The sequence below is a fragment of the Oncorhynchus masou genome, unplaced genomic scaffold (genome assembly GCF_036934945.1).
Source record: "Oncorhynchus masou masou isolate Uvic2021 unplaced genomic scaffold, UVic_Omas_1.1 unplaced_scaffold_1319, whole genome shotgun sequence".
Lineage (NCBI taxonomy): Eukaryota > Metazoa > Chordata > Actinopteri > Salmoniformes > Salmonidae > Oncorhynchus > Oncorhynchus masou.
Window position 1 is genome coordinate 34,715 of NW_027003056.1, and position 15,286 is coordinate 50,000.

Here is a 15,286-nt window from a genome sequence, read left to right on the forward strand (position 1 = left end):
CCTCAAGGCACAACGCTTCTCCCCTATTTGATAGTTTGGGTGTACAGTATGTATTGATATGTAGGCTACATGTGTCATTTTTAAAAATGGATGTAGTTCTGTCCTGGAGCTGTTCTTGTCTATTACTGTTCTGTATTATGTCATGGTTTGTGTGGACCCCAGGGAGAGTAGCTGATGCTATCGCAACCGCTTATGGGGATCCTAATAAAATACCACCTTGTCGTCCATACATGACCAAATGGGAATATAATATAATTACGCATAGGCTCCATTAAACTTAAAAAAAATATATTTTAATGTAACTTAAAAGTGCTGATCAAAGTCCATCTCCAATATCGGAGAACGGATCATCAATAATCTGACCGAATAACGCGAATGGAACTGAGTAGTCGGATTTAAAACAAATCGGTGAATCAAATCGTCTGTGGTTCTTGTGATTCAGCCGGATCTGATAGTAGCCGACTTGTGTGATCCACATGCAACAGGCTGATATAATACAGCCTAGAAACAATCCTAGATTTTCCTCTTGGGCTATAAAATATGTCAGTGCACTGTTAGGCCTACGTAGCCTATCACACATGCGTTTTCATCATCAGAAATAATTAACACAAGCTTGGAATGAAAAGGTCTGTAAATTAAACAACATTTCCGTTCATCCCATCCCCAAATATAAGTTTGATACCAAAGAGACTTTAAACCGTGATGCTCAAACTAGTTCATATAACTATATCAGCTTTTAAGAACTAAAATACAGATGACATTATGATGAAATAAACAACAAACAGGAGAAGCAAAAAAATACTTTATTTGACAAAATACATAAAATCCCAACGACATCTAAATGTTGTCAAACTGACATCATACATTGTATGAAGTCCAGAACATTTGCACTGAAGCTATGCCACGTTTGTTTTTGGTTTTCAACCATCGATGGTCTTAATCACAACCCATAGTTCTTCCTGTTCAGGTCACGAGGTGGTTTCTGGTCAAAACTCCTGGCCCTATAGTCATAACTCATGGGTTATAACTCACATTAAAATAAAGACAGTTGTGGCTGGCACAAAATCCCCAAGTACCCCTTTAATGGCCACATGTACTCTTAACCTCTACCTGGTACAGCCAGAAAAGGATGGGCCATCGTCGGAGTCGGATTCCTCTCCATCTTACTTCCTAGATCCTTTCTAGGGAGATGTTCCTGGCCACTGTGATTCGTCTTCTGCATTGATTGCTCTGTGGGGGTTCAGGCCGGCTAACTATGAAGCACACTGTGACTACTGCTGATGTTAAAAGGGCTTTATAAAATAAATATGATTGGATCCACAATCAATCACAGTCCAGTTGTGGTCTAGTTGCGGTCAGAGTCCGTTGTAGAGCGGTCGACAGTGTGGTTCCAGTTTGTCCTCCAGCACAGCGTCTGGTCCACAGACCCACGGATCCCCAGTGTCCCACTGCCACTTCAGCAGCCTGGCAACATAACATTAGGAAATCATTAACGTAACAAATAACGTAATTAAAGTGTAACGAAGTAAATATTTGCATTATATTATTATACATTTTACTTGGAAGGCCATTTTGTAGTTGCAAATGACAGTTGTACACATTTCAAGTAATTTTACAAGTCTTTATATGAAACCATGTTTTAAAGAATTAATCAGCTGTGTTTCTAATGGAACAATATCTTTGGTTTGTGATAGTTATAAGAAATACCCCCAAGGGGGAAATGGTTTGGCTTTCTCCAAATTCCCAAGTTTGTGTTTGAAGAATTCCATATTTCTTGCTGATTCCATCCTGGTTCTTGGAATCATCCAAACCGGATTTCTGGGAATATTACAACCCTCCATAATATCCATATTGATGAATCAATAATCAATCCATAATATCCCTGTAGAACAGTAATACTAACCTGTCTCTGAGGCTCTCCAGGACCGGGGTGAGAGCCGGGTCCCCAGCCAGGTTCACAGCCTCCTCTGGGTCCGACCGCAAGTCAAAAAGCTCCCAGCGGTCCCTGTAGTAGTCATAGAAATAGAATGAATTTCCAGGGTTAGAGGTTCCAAGCCCATTCTATTAATTATATTTCTATGGTAATAGTAGTATCATAGATACAGAACCATTTATTTTATATTGTATAGCCTTTATATTGTATATAGAATCCTATGCTTTATATTGTATCGTTTTTATATTGTATATAGAATTCTTTGCTTTATATTGTATAGTTTTTATATTGTATATAGAATCCTATGCTTTATACTGTATAGTTTTTATATTGTATATAGACTCCTATGCTTTATATTGTATGGTTTTTATATTGTATAGTTTTTATATTGTATAGTTTTTATATTGTATGGTTTCATTTCTATGGTAATGAAGATGGTACTACTGTTCTTATACCTCTACATAATAGAGAATAATTAAGCAAATACTATGAAGGCCCAAAGGTGTGTGGTCTATTGACATATCCCTCAACCCCCCTGAGGTGCTTTATTGCTATTATAAACTGGTTACCAACATAAATAGAAAAGTAAACAAGTATTTTTGCACAACCGTGGTATATTTAAGCAATAAGGCACGAGGGGGTGTGGTATATGGCCAATATACCATGGCCAAGGGCTGTTCTTATTCACAACGCATCGCAGAGTGCCCCGGATACAGCCCGTAGCCGTGGTATATTGGCTATACCACAAACCCCCGAGGTGCCTTATTGCTATTATAAACTGGTTACCAATGTAATTAGAGCAGTAAAAATACATGTTTTGTCATACCTGTGGTATACGGTCTGATAAACCACGGATGTCAGCCAATCAGCATTCAGGGCTGGAACCACACAGTTTATAATGTCTGATATACAGTGCATTCAAAAAGTATTCAGACCCCTTGACTTTTTCCACATTTTGTTATGTTACAGCCTTATTCTAAAATGGATTAAATAAATAAAAATCCTCAATCTACACACAATACCCTGTAATGACAAAGCGAAAACAGGTTTTTAGACATGTTTGTAAATTTATTACAAATAAAAAACAGATACCTTACTTACATAATTATTCAGAACCTTTGCTATGAGACTCAAAATTGAGCTCCGGTCCTTTCTGTTTCCATTGATCATCCTTGAGATGTTTCTACAACTTGAATTTACCATAGGCGGACTCCAATCAATTGATTGGACATGATTTGAAAGGCACACACCTGTCTATATAAGGTCCAACAGTTGACAGTGCATGTCATAGCAAAAACCAAGCCATGAGGTTGAAGGATTTGCCCGTAGAGTTTCAAGACAGGATTGTGTCGGGGCACCGATCTGGGGAAGGGTACCAAAACATTTATGCAGCATTGATGGTCCCCAAGAACAGTGGCATCCATCATTCTTAAATGGAGGAAGTTTAGAACCACCAAGACTCTTGCTAGAGCTGACCGCCCGGCCAAACTGAGCAATCGGGGAGAAGGGCCTTGGTCAGGGAGGTGACCAAGAACCCAATGGTCCCTCTGACAGAGCTCCACAGTTCCTCTGTGGAGATGGGAGAACCTTCCAGAAGGGCAACCATCTCTGCAGCACTCCACCAATCAGGCCTTTGTGAGTAAAGGGTCTGAATACCTTTATAAATGTATTATTTCAGTTATTTTATTCACAAACATTTCTAAAAACCTGTTTTTGCTTTATCATCATGGTGTGTAGATTGATGAGAAAAAAACAACAATGGAATCCATTTTGGAATGAGGCTGTAACGTAACAACATGTGGAAACAGTCAAGGGGTCTGAATACTTTCAGAATGCACTGTATGTGGCTGAAAAGTTGTTTCAGCCAATCAGCATCCAGGACCCAAAGTTCCCGGTTTATAGTCTAGTATAATAGTGTTCGATGTATTGGTCTAAGCTCCTGACAAACGCCACCTCAGCGACGGGGGTTCTACACCCCTCACTATGTCTATCTCCCCATCTGTAATTACATCTGTTCTCTCTAAACTCAGATACATAAAGGGATCTCCTTCAAAAAGTACCTGTAGTAGTATTGTTGCAGGGCCTTGAACCAGCCGGTGGGCCGCCTGGCCAGGGTGTTATTCAGATATATACTTGTGAAAAATATAGTATAATAGTGTATAATATAGTATACTAGTGTATAATATAATAGTGTATAATATAGTATACTAGTGTATAATATAATAGTGTATAATATAGTATATAATAGTATTACACCAGTACCTGTAGTAGTATTGTTGCAGAGCCTTGAACCAGCCTGTGGGCCGTCCGGTCAGGGTGTTGTTCAGATCTATACTAGTGTATAATATAGTATATAGTAGTATTATACCAGTACCTGTAGTAGTATTGTTGCAGGGTTTTGAACCAGCCTGTGGGCCGTCCGGTCAGGGTGTTGTTCAGATCTATACTAGTGTATAATATAGTATATAGTAGTATTATACCAGTACCTGTAGTAGTATTGTTGCAGGGTCTTGAACCAGCCGGTGGACCGTCCGGTCAGGGTGTTGTTCAGATCTATACTAGTGTATAATATAGTATATAGTATATAGTATATTATACCAGTACCTGTAGTAGTATTGTTGCAGGGTTTTGAACCAGCCGGTGGGCCGTCCGGTCAGGGTGTTGTTCAGCAGGTCCTGGAAGGTGGGAGAGACGTAGAAGTCCTGGTCTATGGGGAAGGGCATGCGGTAGTGGAGGTTGTGGAGCAGGCGGTACGCCCCCTGGTGGATGGAGCGGATAGGGTAGTACATGGTCACCTCATGGAGGGACTGGCTGCCGTAGACAGTGCGGAAGAACAAAGAAGACATTAAAAAAAGGCAATAATCCAAAGTACAGTGTAGTAATGAGTAATTACAATACTCGTTAGACTGAAATAATAATTAATCAGTAATGAGGACCCTGTAATGTAAAGTGTTACCTAACACACACAAAGAAAGTAAGTCACACTATGGGCCAGTTTCCCGGACACAGATTCTAACTAGCCCTGAACTACAAATCATTCTCAACGGAGAATCTGCATGGAACATGCTGTTAAGTCCAGGACTACAGTAGGTGTAATGACAGTGTCTGGGAGACCACCCTATATATATATATATATATAGTCTCAGTGGTTAACTGGTTATAACACCAACATCTAACACATCGTGCCTTCCTTCCTTTGTACCTGGCATAGACGGTGTGCCAGGCGGTGGGGGAGGGTTTACCTGGCATAGACTGTGTGCCAGGCGGCGGGTGAGGGTTTTACCTGGCATAGACTGTGTGCCAGGCAGAGGGTGAGGGTTTTACCTGGCATAGACTGTGTGCCAGGCGGAGGGTGAGGGTTTTACCTGGCATAGACTGTGTGCCAGGCGGAAGGTGAGGGTTTTACCTGGCGTAGACGGAGGGTGAGGGTTTTACCTGGTGTAGACGGAGGGTGAGGGTTTTACCTGGCGTAGACGGAGGGTGAGGGTTTTACCTGGCATAGACGGAGGGTGAGGGTTTTACCTGGCGTAGACGGAGGGTGAGGGTTTTACCTGGCGTAGACGGAGGGTGAGGGTTTTACCTGGCGTAGACGGTGGGGGAGGGTTTTACCTGGCATAGACGGTGGGGGAGGGTTTTACCTGGCATAGACGGTGTGCCAGGCGGTGGGGGAGGGTTTACCTGGCATAGACGGTTTGCAAGGCGGTGGGGGAGGGTTTTACCTGGCATAGACGGTGTGCCAGGCGGCGGGTGAGGGTTTTACCTGGCATAGACTGTGTGCCAGGCAGCGGGTGAGGGTTTTACCTGGCATAGACTGTGTGCCAGGCAGCGGGTGAGGGTTTACCTGGCGTAGACGGTGTGCCAGGCAGCGGGTGAGGGTTTTACCTGGCATAGACTGTGTGCCAGGCAGCGGGTGAGGGTTTTACCTGGCATAGACTGTGTGCCAGGCAGCGGGTGAGGGTTTTACCTGGCATAGACTGTGTGCCAGGCAGCGGGTGAGGGTTTACCTGGCATAGACGGTGGGGGAGGGTTTTACCTGGCATAGACTGTGTGCCAGGCAGCGGGTGAGGGTTTTACCTGGCATAGACGGTGGGGGAGGGTTTTACCTGGCATAGACGGTGTGCCAGGCGGTGGGGGAGGGTTTACCTGGCATAGACGGTTTGCAAGGCGGTGGGGGAGGGTTTTACCTGGCATAGACGGTGTGCCAGGCGGCGGGTGAGGGTTTTACCTGGCATAGACTGTGTGCCAGGCAGCGGGTGAGGGTTTTACCTGGCATAGACTGTGTGCCAGGCAGCGGGTGAGGGTTTACCTGGCGTAGACGGTGTGCCAGGCAGCGGGTGAGGGTTTTACCTGGCATAGACTGTGTGCCAGGCAGCGGGTGAGGGTTTTACCTGGCATAGACTGTGTGCCAGGCAGCGGGTGAGGGTTTTACCTGGCATAGACTGTGTGTCAGGCGGAGGGGGAGGGTTTTACCTGGCGTAGACGGTTTGCAAGGCGGTGGGGGAGGGTTTTACCTGGCGTAGACGGTTTGCAAGGCCGGTCGGGAGGGTTTACCTGGCGTAGACGGTGTGCCAGGCAGCGGGTGAGGGTTTTACCTGGCATAGACTGTGTGCCAGGCAGCGGGTGAGGGTTTTACCTGGCATAGACTGTGTGCCAGGCAGCGGGTGAGGGTTTTACCTGGCATAGACTGTGTGCCAGGCGGAGGGGGAGGGTTTTACCTGGCATAGACTGTGTGCCAGGCGGAGGGGGAGGGTTTTACCTGGCGTAGACGGTTTGCAAGGCCGGTCGGGAGGGTTTACCTGGCGTAGACGGTGTGCCAGGCAGCGGGTGAGGGTTTTACCTGGCATAGACTGTGTGCCAGGCAGCGGGTGAGGGTTTTACCTGGCATAGACTGTGTGCCAGGCGGAGGGGGAGGGTTTTACCTGGCATAGACTGTGTGCCAGGCGGAGGGGGAGGGTTTTACCTGGCGTAGACGGTTTGCAAGGCCGGTCGGGAGGGTTTTACCTGGCATAGACGGTGGGGGAGGGTTTTACCTGGCGTAGACGGTTTGCAAGGCCGGGCGGGAGGGTTTTACCTGGCTTAGACGGCGGGGGAGGGTTTTACCTGGCATAGACGGTGTGCCAGGCGGCAGGTGAGGGTTCGGAGACGAGGGCAGGGAGGAGGGAGCGGCCTGTGAGGCTGACGGGGGTGGTGGGGGTGCCCGGGAGGAAGTATGAGGGGTACGGGATGGAGAACCAGTCCAGTAAGGTGGGGGTGATGTCTGGAGGGAGGTAGAGGGAGAGATGGTTAGGTTCTATCACAATTCATCTTCCTGCGACTTCTCACATCCAATTTCCCTGCCTCCTTAAAGCACATTGGAGGAGAACATCCAAGGTTTCCCCCCTCTGAACTTCTCCACCAATGGGCTTTGAGAAAGAGGAGAGAGAGGATGTGAGGAATCGTGGAAAGGCAAATTGAGATTTAAACATAGTGGTTAAATTACTTTTAAAATCCTTCCTTCCTCCTTTCCTTGAGGTGATCTCCCAAACATATACCGTAGAAGGGTAGTTATGTCTCCCCCTAATGGTAACAGTGGTATTACACATGCATCAAGAAATACATCCACACATCCATTAATTAATTCTCCCCAGCTATTAGTCAATCCACCAATACCCTCTTCCCTTTTCTTCTCTCCCTCCCTCCCACCATCATTCTCTCAACCCTCCCTCCAACCATCATTCTCTCTCTCTCCCTCCCACCATCATTCTCTCTCTCTCCCTCCCACCATCATTCTCTCTCTCTCCCTCCCTCCAACCATCATTCTCTCTCTCTCTCTCCCTCCCTCCAACCATCATTCTCTCTCTCCCTCCAACCATCATTCTCTCTCTCCCTCCAACCATCATTCTCTCTCTCTCTCCCTCCCTCCAACCATCATTCTCTCTCTCCCTCCCTCCAACCATCATTCTCTCTCTCCATCCCTCCAACCATCATTCTCTCTCTCTCTCCCTCCCTCCAACCATCATTCTCTCTCTCCCTCCAACCATCATTCTCTCTCTCCCTCCAACCATCATTCTCTCTCTCTCCCTCCCTCCAACCATCATTCTCTCTCTCTCTCCATCCCTCCAACCATCATTCTCTCTCTCTCTCCATCCCTCCAACCATCATTCTCTCTCTCTCTCTCCATCCCTCCAACCATCATTCTCTCTCTCTCTCCATCCCTCCAACCATCATTCTCTCTCTCTCTCCATCCCTCCAACCATCATTCTCTCTCCATCCCTCCAACCATCATTCTCTCTCCTGCCCCCCCCCTAGTAGACTGACGTAGCCCTGGCTGGTCCCTCCCTCCCCATCTCTCCTGCTCCACCTCCTTCCCTCTCTCCTGCTCCCCCCCTCTCACCCAGTAGGCTGACATAGGCCTGGCTGGTCCCTCCCTCCCTCCCTCCCTCTCTCCCAGTAGACTGACGTAGGCCTGGGTGGTCCCTCCCTCTCTCCCTCTCACCCAGTAGGCTGACGTAGGCCTGGCTGGTTCCCCCCTCTCACCCAGTAGACTGACGTAGGCCTGGCTGGTCCCTCTCTCCCCATCTCTCCTGCTCCACCTCCTTCCCTCTCACCCAGTAGACTGACGTAGGCCTGGCTGGTCCCTCCCTCTCTCCCTCTCACCCAGTAGGCTGACGTAGGCCTGGCTGGTCCCTCCCTCTCACCCAGTAGACTGACGTAGGCCTGGCTGGTCCCTCCCTCCTCATCTCTCCTGCTCCACCTCCTTCCCTCTCTCCTGCTCCCCCCCTCTCACCCAGTAGACTGACGTAGGCCTGGCTGGTCCCCCCCCCCATCTCTCCTGCTCCCCCCCCCTCTCCCAGTAGACTGGCGTAGGCCTGGCTGGTCCCTCCCTCCCTCCTGCTCCCCCTCCCTCCCTCTCACCCAGTAGGCTGACGTAGGCCTGGCTGGTCCCTCCCTCCTGCTCCCCCTCCCTCCCTCTCACCCAGTAGGCTGACGTAGGCCTGGCTGGTCCCTCCCTCCCTCTCACCCAGTAGGCTGACGTAGGCCTGGCTGGTCCCTCCCTCCCTCTCACCCAGTAGGCTGACGTAGGCCTGGCTGGTTCCTCCCTCTCACCCAGTAGGATAACATAGGCCTGGCTGGTTCCTCCCTCCCTCCCTCTCACCCAGTAGGCTGACGTAGGCCTGGCTGGTTCCTCCCTCCCTCCCTCTCACCCAGTAGGCTGACGTAGGCCTGGCTGGTCCCTCCCTCCCTCCCTCCCTCCCTCTCACCCAGTAGGCTGACGTAGGCCTGGCTGGTCCCTCCCTCCCTCCCTCCCTCTCACCCAGTAGGCTGACGTAGGCCTGGCTGGTTCCTCCCTCCCTCTCACCCAGTAGGCTGACGTAGGCCTGGCTGGTCCCTCCCTCTCACCCAGTAGGCTGACGTAGGCCTGGCTGGTTCCTCCCCATCTCTCCCTCTCACCCAGTAGGCTGACGTAGGCCTGGCTGGTCCCTCCCTCTCTCCCTCTCACCCAGTAGGCTGACGTAGGCCTGGCTGGTCTCTCCCTCTCACCCAGTAGACTGACGTAGGCCTGGCTGGTTCCTCCCCATCTCTCCCTGTGTTCAGGTGATGACACCAACATGGGTTCTGCGGAGCCTGATCCGTACAGGTTGGTGCGTCCGTTGGGGAAAGGGATACCGTTATCAGAGCTGTAGATCACCAAGGTGTCATTCTCATAACCAGCCTCCCTCAACTCAGCCAGCACCAGACCAATACCTATGGAAGACAGGAGAGGACACGTTGTGAACAGAGTGCCCCATGGTGGGGTTATGGTATGGGCAGGCATACGCTATGGACAACGAACACAATTGCATTTTATCGATGGCCATTTGAATGCACAGCGATACCGTGATGAGGCCCATTGTGAGGCCCATTTCTTTTCAGGTAATGTGGCCAACAGATGCATATCTGTATTCCCAGTAATGTGAAATCCATAGATTAGGGCCTAATTTTTATTTAATTTTTTATTTTACCTTGATTTAACTAGGCAAGTCAGTTAAGAACAAATTCTTATTTTCAATGACGGCCTAGGAACAGCGGGTTAACTGCCTGTTCAGGGGCAGAATGACAGATTTGTACCTTGTCAGCTCGGGGGTTTGAACTTGCAACCTTCCGGTTACTAGTCCAACGCTCTAACCACTATATCAACCGACTGGTTTCCTTATATGAACTGTAACTCAGACAAAGTCTTTCAAATTGTTGTGTTTATATTTTTGTTCAGTATAGTATGTGAAATGTAGAAAACAGAACTCTGAATGGGTCATGTGATGAGCGATTGCGTTGACTCCCGCCATTAGTTCATTTTGGTAGCGCGTCAATTTATCTGATTATCAGCTGTTGTCAAACACGTGAGGTGGGAAAAGACGAGTGAATTCTACTAGAAATGAGTATGCAGTTTAAGTATGTAGTACGCTAGTGTGGGTATTCGGACACGGCCATGGATGATTTAATGGTGTAGAATCAGACTAATACCTACAGCGGAGAAGTTTACTTGTCTTGTATTAGCTATGTAATAAATAGATTTCAAATATTCATCTGTGAGTGTTCTTGCATGCATGTGTGTGTCGGTGTGTGTGTGTTCGTTCCTCTCTATTCATGTTGGTGTGTGTGTGTGTGTGTGTGTGTGTGTGTCGGTGTGTGTGTTTGTTCCTCTCTCTACTCATGTTGGTGTGTGTGTGTGTTCTTGCATGTGTGTGTCGGTGTGTGTGTTTGTTCCTCTCTCTATTCATGTTGGTGTGTGTGTGTGTGTTCTTGCATGTGTGTGTCGGTGTGTGTTCCTCTCTCTATTCATATCAGTGTGTGTGTGTGTGTGTGAGTTCCTCTCTCTATTCGTGTGTGTGTGTTCCTCTCTCTATTCATATCAGTGTGTGTGTGTGTGTGTGTGTGTGTGTGAGTTCCTCTCTCTATTCGTGTGTGTGTGTTCCTCTCTCTATTCATATCAGTGTGTGTGTGAGTTCCTCTCTCTATTCGTGTGTGTGTGTGTGTGTGTGAGAGAGAGAGTTCCTCTCTCTATTAGTGTGTGTGTGTTCCTCTCTCTATTCATATCAGTGTGTGTGTGTGTGTGTGTGTGTGTGTGTGTGAGTTCCTCTCTCTATTCGTGTGTGTGTGTGTGTGTGTGTGTTCTTCGTCCTCTTACCCTGGTCCAGTCTGCTAACTGTAGTGTACTGGGCAGCCAAATCAGCTCTCGCTACAGGGGTGTCTGGGACGAAGTGGGGCACCTGGGTAAGTGTTAAATTACATATTCTATTAAATTAAATAATTAATGATCGTACTCTCAAATAGCAGGTGGAAAGTGATATACTGTCTTAGAATAGATTAGCATAGAACAGAGTTCAACAGAACCATCACCCCAGATCCTTACCTTGACTTGGTCTGGGGTGTAGTATTCCGGCTTCCAATCTGGAATCCTCCCCATTCCACTCTGGCCGTTCCCAAACTTCTCACAGAATGCTCCGTACTGCGGCTGGGAATGACCACAGCGGTGGGTGTCGTGGAACGCCACATACAAGAAGAACGGTCTCTCTTCCTCTTCCTTTCTCTGGGTCTGGAAGAACTTCCTGACCAGTAGTTTGATCCGGGTGATATTCCGACCCACCTAGTAGTGGTAGTAGTAGTAGTAGGAGCAGTAGAAGTACGAGCAGTAGGAGTAGTAGTAGCAGTAGTAGTAGCAGTAGTAGTAGGAGTAGCATAGCAGGAGTAGTAGCAGTAGCAGTAGTAGTAGTAGCAGCAGTAGTAGTAACAGTAGGAGTAGTAGTAGTAGTAGTAGCAGCAGTAGGAGTAGGAGTAGCAGTATTAGTAGTAGTAGCAGAAAGTAGTAGTAGTAACAGTAGTAGTAACAGTAGTAGTAGGAGGAGTAGTAGTAGTAGTAGTAGTAGTAGCAGCAGCAGCAGCAGCAGCAGCAGTAGTAGCAGTAGTACAATTTATTGGTTGAGCTGATTAACTGTTTATTAATTATACACCAATTTACAATCATAGATTCTCATAAAATAAGATCCTAAAATAGCATAATAACGCTAAACAAACAATATATAAAAGAATGGTTTAATAATTCTACCTGAAGTACAGAGTTGTTTTCCTCCGTGTAGGCGAAGTCAAAGGGATAGACAGGGCCAGGGCCTACGTGTTTCTTCCCAATGATCCCTGTATGGAGGAGGAGTAGGGGCACTCTGGTACACTCCATCAAAACACACATGTCCCCGCGCACGTGTCATGAATGTGTGTGCGTACGTGTGATGATGAGTGTGTTATCTACCTGTGTGTGTGTGTAAGGTCTTGACAATGCTAAGGGTGGGTGTGTGTTAACTACCTGTGCGTATGTTAGCTTGGCCCAGCAGTAGAGGTAGGCTTCGTACTCCGTCAAACGAGTTGAAGTGATGGACTCCCTGGTGCAGGCCGTACATACCGTTCTGATGCTGTGGACAGAGGAACACGGGAAAACAAAATGGATGAATATTAAACCTGCCCTGGAAGGCAACCTATTCCCTATATGGCTCTGGTCAAAAGTAGTGCACTGTATAGGGTATAGTGTTCCATCTGGGATGTCCCCACTTTATGTTGCTGTATGCATCATGAAGAAAAATTAGGAGTGTGTTCCAAAGAGTGTGTTATTTAGTACACTACTTTTGACCAGGACCCATAGGGAGGAGGTGAACACACTTTTTCCTCTCTCTCGCTTTTGCTTTCTCTCCCCCCACACACACACACCTGTGGCAGGCCTGTCAGTATGGTGGATCGGCTGGGAGAACAGCTACTAACGGAGGTGAAGGCATTCTGGAACACCAGGCTGCGTCGACCCAGAGCGGCTAGGTGAGGCGTACGGACCACGGTGTTGTTATAGACCGACGTCTCGAAGCCTGCGTCGTCGGCTGAGAGAGCGAGGGGGGAAGGGATTGGAGAGAGTGAAGGGGGGAGAGATGAAGTGTGTTGACCGAGTTGCTAAGTAGAAGAACTGATGTCAAAAACTCACAAATACATCTGATCGAATTCATTGATAAGTGACACGCAGTGTCGATCTTTGATGAATTCAACTGCAGTTAATATAACCCAAAGCAAAAAGTGACTTACCGATAATAAGAAGAACATTCCTCTTCTTGCACTCTACAACACAGCATATTACCGCCAGCAACAAAACTATCACATCATGACCAACGGCCATATCCGTCTCATAAAGTTCCAAATCATAAACACAATCTTGTCAGTTGCAGTAAATTGCAGAGTCCACTTTTTAAGAAAATATAGCATCAGCTCTATAAAGCTTATCTCAAACACTCCAGTCAAAGTGTTTGTTTGACATTATTGACACATTCTACATTGAAGTAAGCCTATCCTCTATTTACTGATTACTTTCGCAATAATCAATGTTTTGTTTTCTCTTGATCAAAGAAAATGCAATGTGAAAATCAATTTGATCTTCTCCCGGAAACAGCGCGAACACAGCGCTTCAAACCCCGCCCACTTTGGTCCCATGATCGTGGTCACATGATGCGGAGTGTTTAAGTTTTGCCAGAGAAGAGTGGACGCAATGGAAGTCGCTCTTTTTTCTTTCTTTCTCAGCGCAAGTGACATTTAAGGGAAGTTGTTTTGAAGAAACTGCAGTGATTATGTTGCTGACCTCGCTTAGTTGCTGCGGTCAGTAAACGAAAGAATAGATGTATTGTGATTGAAGAACACAGGCGTTTCATAAAGAATAGATCGCCTGGAAATAGGTTAGTCTATTTAAGCAATTCATTCTTTGTCCATTCCACTGGATCATTTTATTGCCAGTCAGTATTTGCCTGCCCAGTATGTGTGTCCGTGTGTATATCCGTCCGTCCGTGTGTGTCTGTCTCTGTCTGTACAGTGTATATTGTAATAAACCCAGGGTCGATACAATATACATATATATATATATATAAGTGTGAGAGTGTAAGGTCTTGGCAATGCTGTGTGTGAGAGTGTAAGGTCTTGGCAATGCTGTGTGTGTGAGTGTAAGGTCTTGGCAATGCTGTGTGTGTGTGTGTTTTGGTACGTGTGACGGGTGAATGTGTGTTACCTGCCTGTGCGTATGTTAGCTTGACCCAGCAGTAAAGGTAGGCTTTGTACTCTGTCAGACGAGTTGAAGTGTTGGACTTCCTGGTGCAGACCATACATACCATTTTGTGTGTGTGTGTGTGCGCCTGAGGCCTGAGCAGCTATGAAAATGACTGTGGACCCAATGACAAATTTAAAACTGTATGAGACCAGAATGCAAATTGTAAAGTAGATCTTCAAGCAAATTGTCATGTGATCGTGGCTAGCCAGTGTCAAATAAATTTGCCAGCCAGCGCCATAGCAGTATATTCTAAATTGGATGTGGTGGGTTGGCATGATGATACCATAGCCGTATATTCTAAATTGGATGGGGTGGGTTGGCATGGTGATACCATAGCCGTATATTCTAAATGGGGTGGGTTGGCATGGTGATACCATAGCCGTATATTCTAAATGGGGTGGGTTGGCATGGTGATACCATAGCCATATATTCTAAATGGGGTGGGTTGGCATGGTGATACCATAGCCATATATTCTAAATGGGGTGGGTTGGCATGGTGATACCATAGCAATATATTCTAAATGGGGTGGGTTGGCATGGTGATACCATAATCAATCTGCGTATGTTCTTTTGCCTCGACTGAATTTAGAAACTATAGATTCAATAAATAAGTGAGACAAAAATATTTTGCTCATGCTCTGTTGGCAGTACAGTAGAACTCATGAAAGTAGAGTACAGTAGACTGACTGATAAATGCACGTAGCTCACAGTCTAGTTCATCTTGGTTGGCACCCTGATATAAATCTCACACTTGTGGGTAGGATTTTAATAGTTAAAGGAAATTTCCACCCTAAAACGACCCTTTGGTACAGTATTTGTTCCATTAGTCCATTGTTGACATGGTCCCAAAATGTTATGCTAGTCAGCAATCCAATTTTGAAGATAAGCAACTTTCAAAATACAGACATCAACACCATATGATGCCGAATACGTCATACAGGGATGATTTCTGTATTTGGAAAGTAGCTTATCTTGAAAACTCGATTGCTGACAAGCAAAACCATTTCCCTTTAAGTCTGTCAGGAGACGACAGTCTGCAGTATGTCCTCTATTTTACCATCTTTGTCTTTGTTCTTTATGGGCTTTTATTGCTGGATTTAATTGAGCACTTTTCTCCTTTCTTTCTGTTCTTTCATCACAGGAGTGCCCCAGTACTACCACACACAGAATGGAGACACACTGGGAGGATCTTAGAATGATGTGAGATCTGAGGGTTCTGGGAACGTTGGTGATTCTCTGCTCTCTTGGTGTTTTGTCCTCTTTTACCTGCCTCG

The 15,286-nt window shown here is 46.7% G+C and overlaps 2 protein-coding genes across 6 annotated transcripts in view; one reads left to right on the forward strand and one right to left on the reverse strand.

The window, feature by feature from the left end:
- Positions 1 to 786: 786 nt before the first annotated feature.
- Positions 787 to 13,398, reverse strand: LOC135530299 (N-sulphoglucosamine sulphohydrolase-like). The gene is made up of 11 exons (XM_064958657.1): positions 13,007 to 13,398; positions 12,647 to 12,807; positions 12,249 to 12,354; positions 11,997 to 12,082; positions 11,304 to 11,537; positions 11,079 to 11,160; positions 9,455 to 9,658; positions 7,034 to 7,190; positions 4,538 to 4,744; positions 1,904 to 2,005; positions 787 to 1,464 (listed from the first exon to the last, which is right to left on the reverse strand). The coding sequence occupies exons 1-11, from the start codon at positions 13,095 to 13,097 to the stop codon at positions 1,356 to 1,358; spliced, it is 1,539 nt and encodes a 512-aa protein (XP_064814729.1). The 5' UTR covers positions 13,098 to 13,398; the 3' UTR covers positions 787 to 1,355.
- A 32-nt stretch (positions 13,399 to 13,430) lies between these two features.
- LOC135530300 (sodium-independent sulfate anion transporter-like) overlaps positions 13,431 to 15,286 on the forward strand; it is a 21,068-nt gene continuing 19,212 nt past the window's right edge. For all 5 annotated transcript variants that reach the window (XM_064958658.1, XM_064958660.1, XM_064958661.1 and 2 more), the window contains exons 1-2: positions 13,431 to 13,647; positions 15,154 to 15,286. The exon at positions 15,154 to 15,286 is cut by the window's right edge and continues 81 nt beyond it. The gene's annotated coding sequence lies outside the window, so the exon portion shown is untranslated. The remainder of the gene's footprint in view (positions 13,648 to 15,153) is intronic.

Bases quoted from the DNA above. Each gene is read 5' to 3' on its own strand.
- LOC135530299 (XM_064958657.1), bottom strand. From the start codon at position 13,097: ATGGCCGTTGGTCATGATGTGATAGTTTTGTTGCTGGCGGTAATATGC. The intron at 11,538-11,996 runs GTAGAATTATTA...TACCACTACTAG, and splicing joins AAAACAACTCTGTACTTCAG to GTGGGTCGGAATATCACCCG. The intron at 7,191-9,454 runs GTGAGAGGGAGA...ACCTCCCTCCAG, and splicing joins GGCCTACGTCAGTCTACTGG to ACATCACCCCCACCTTACTG.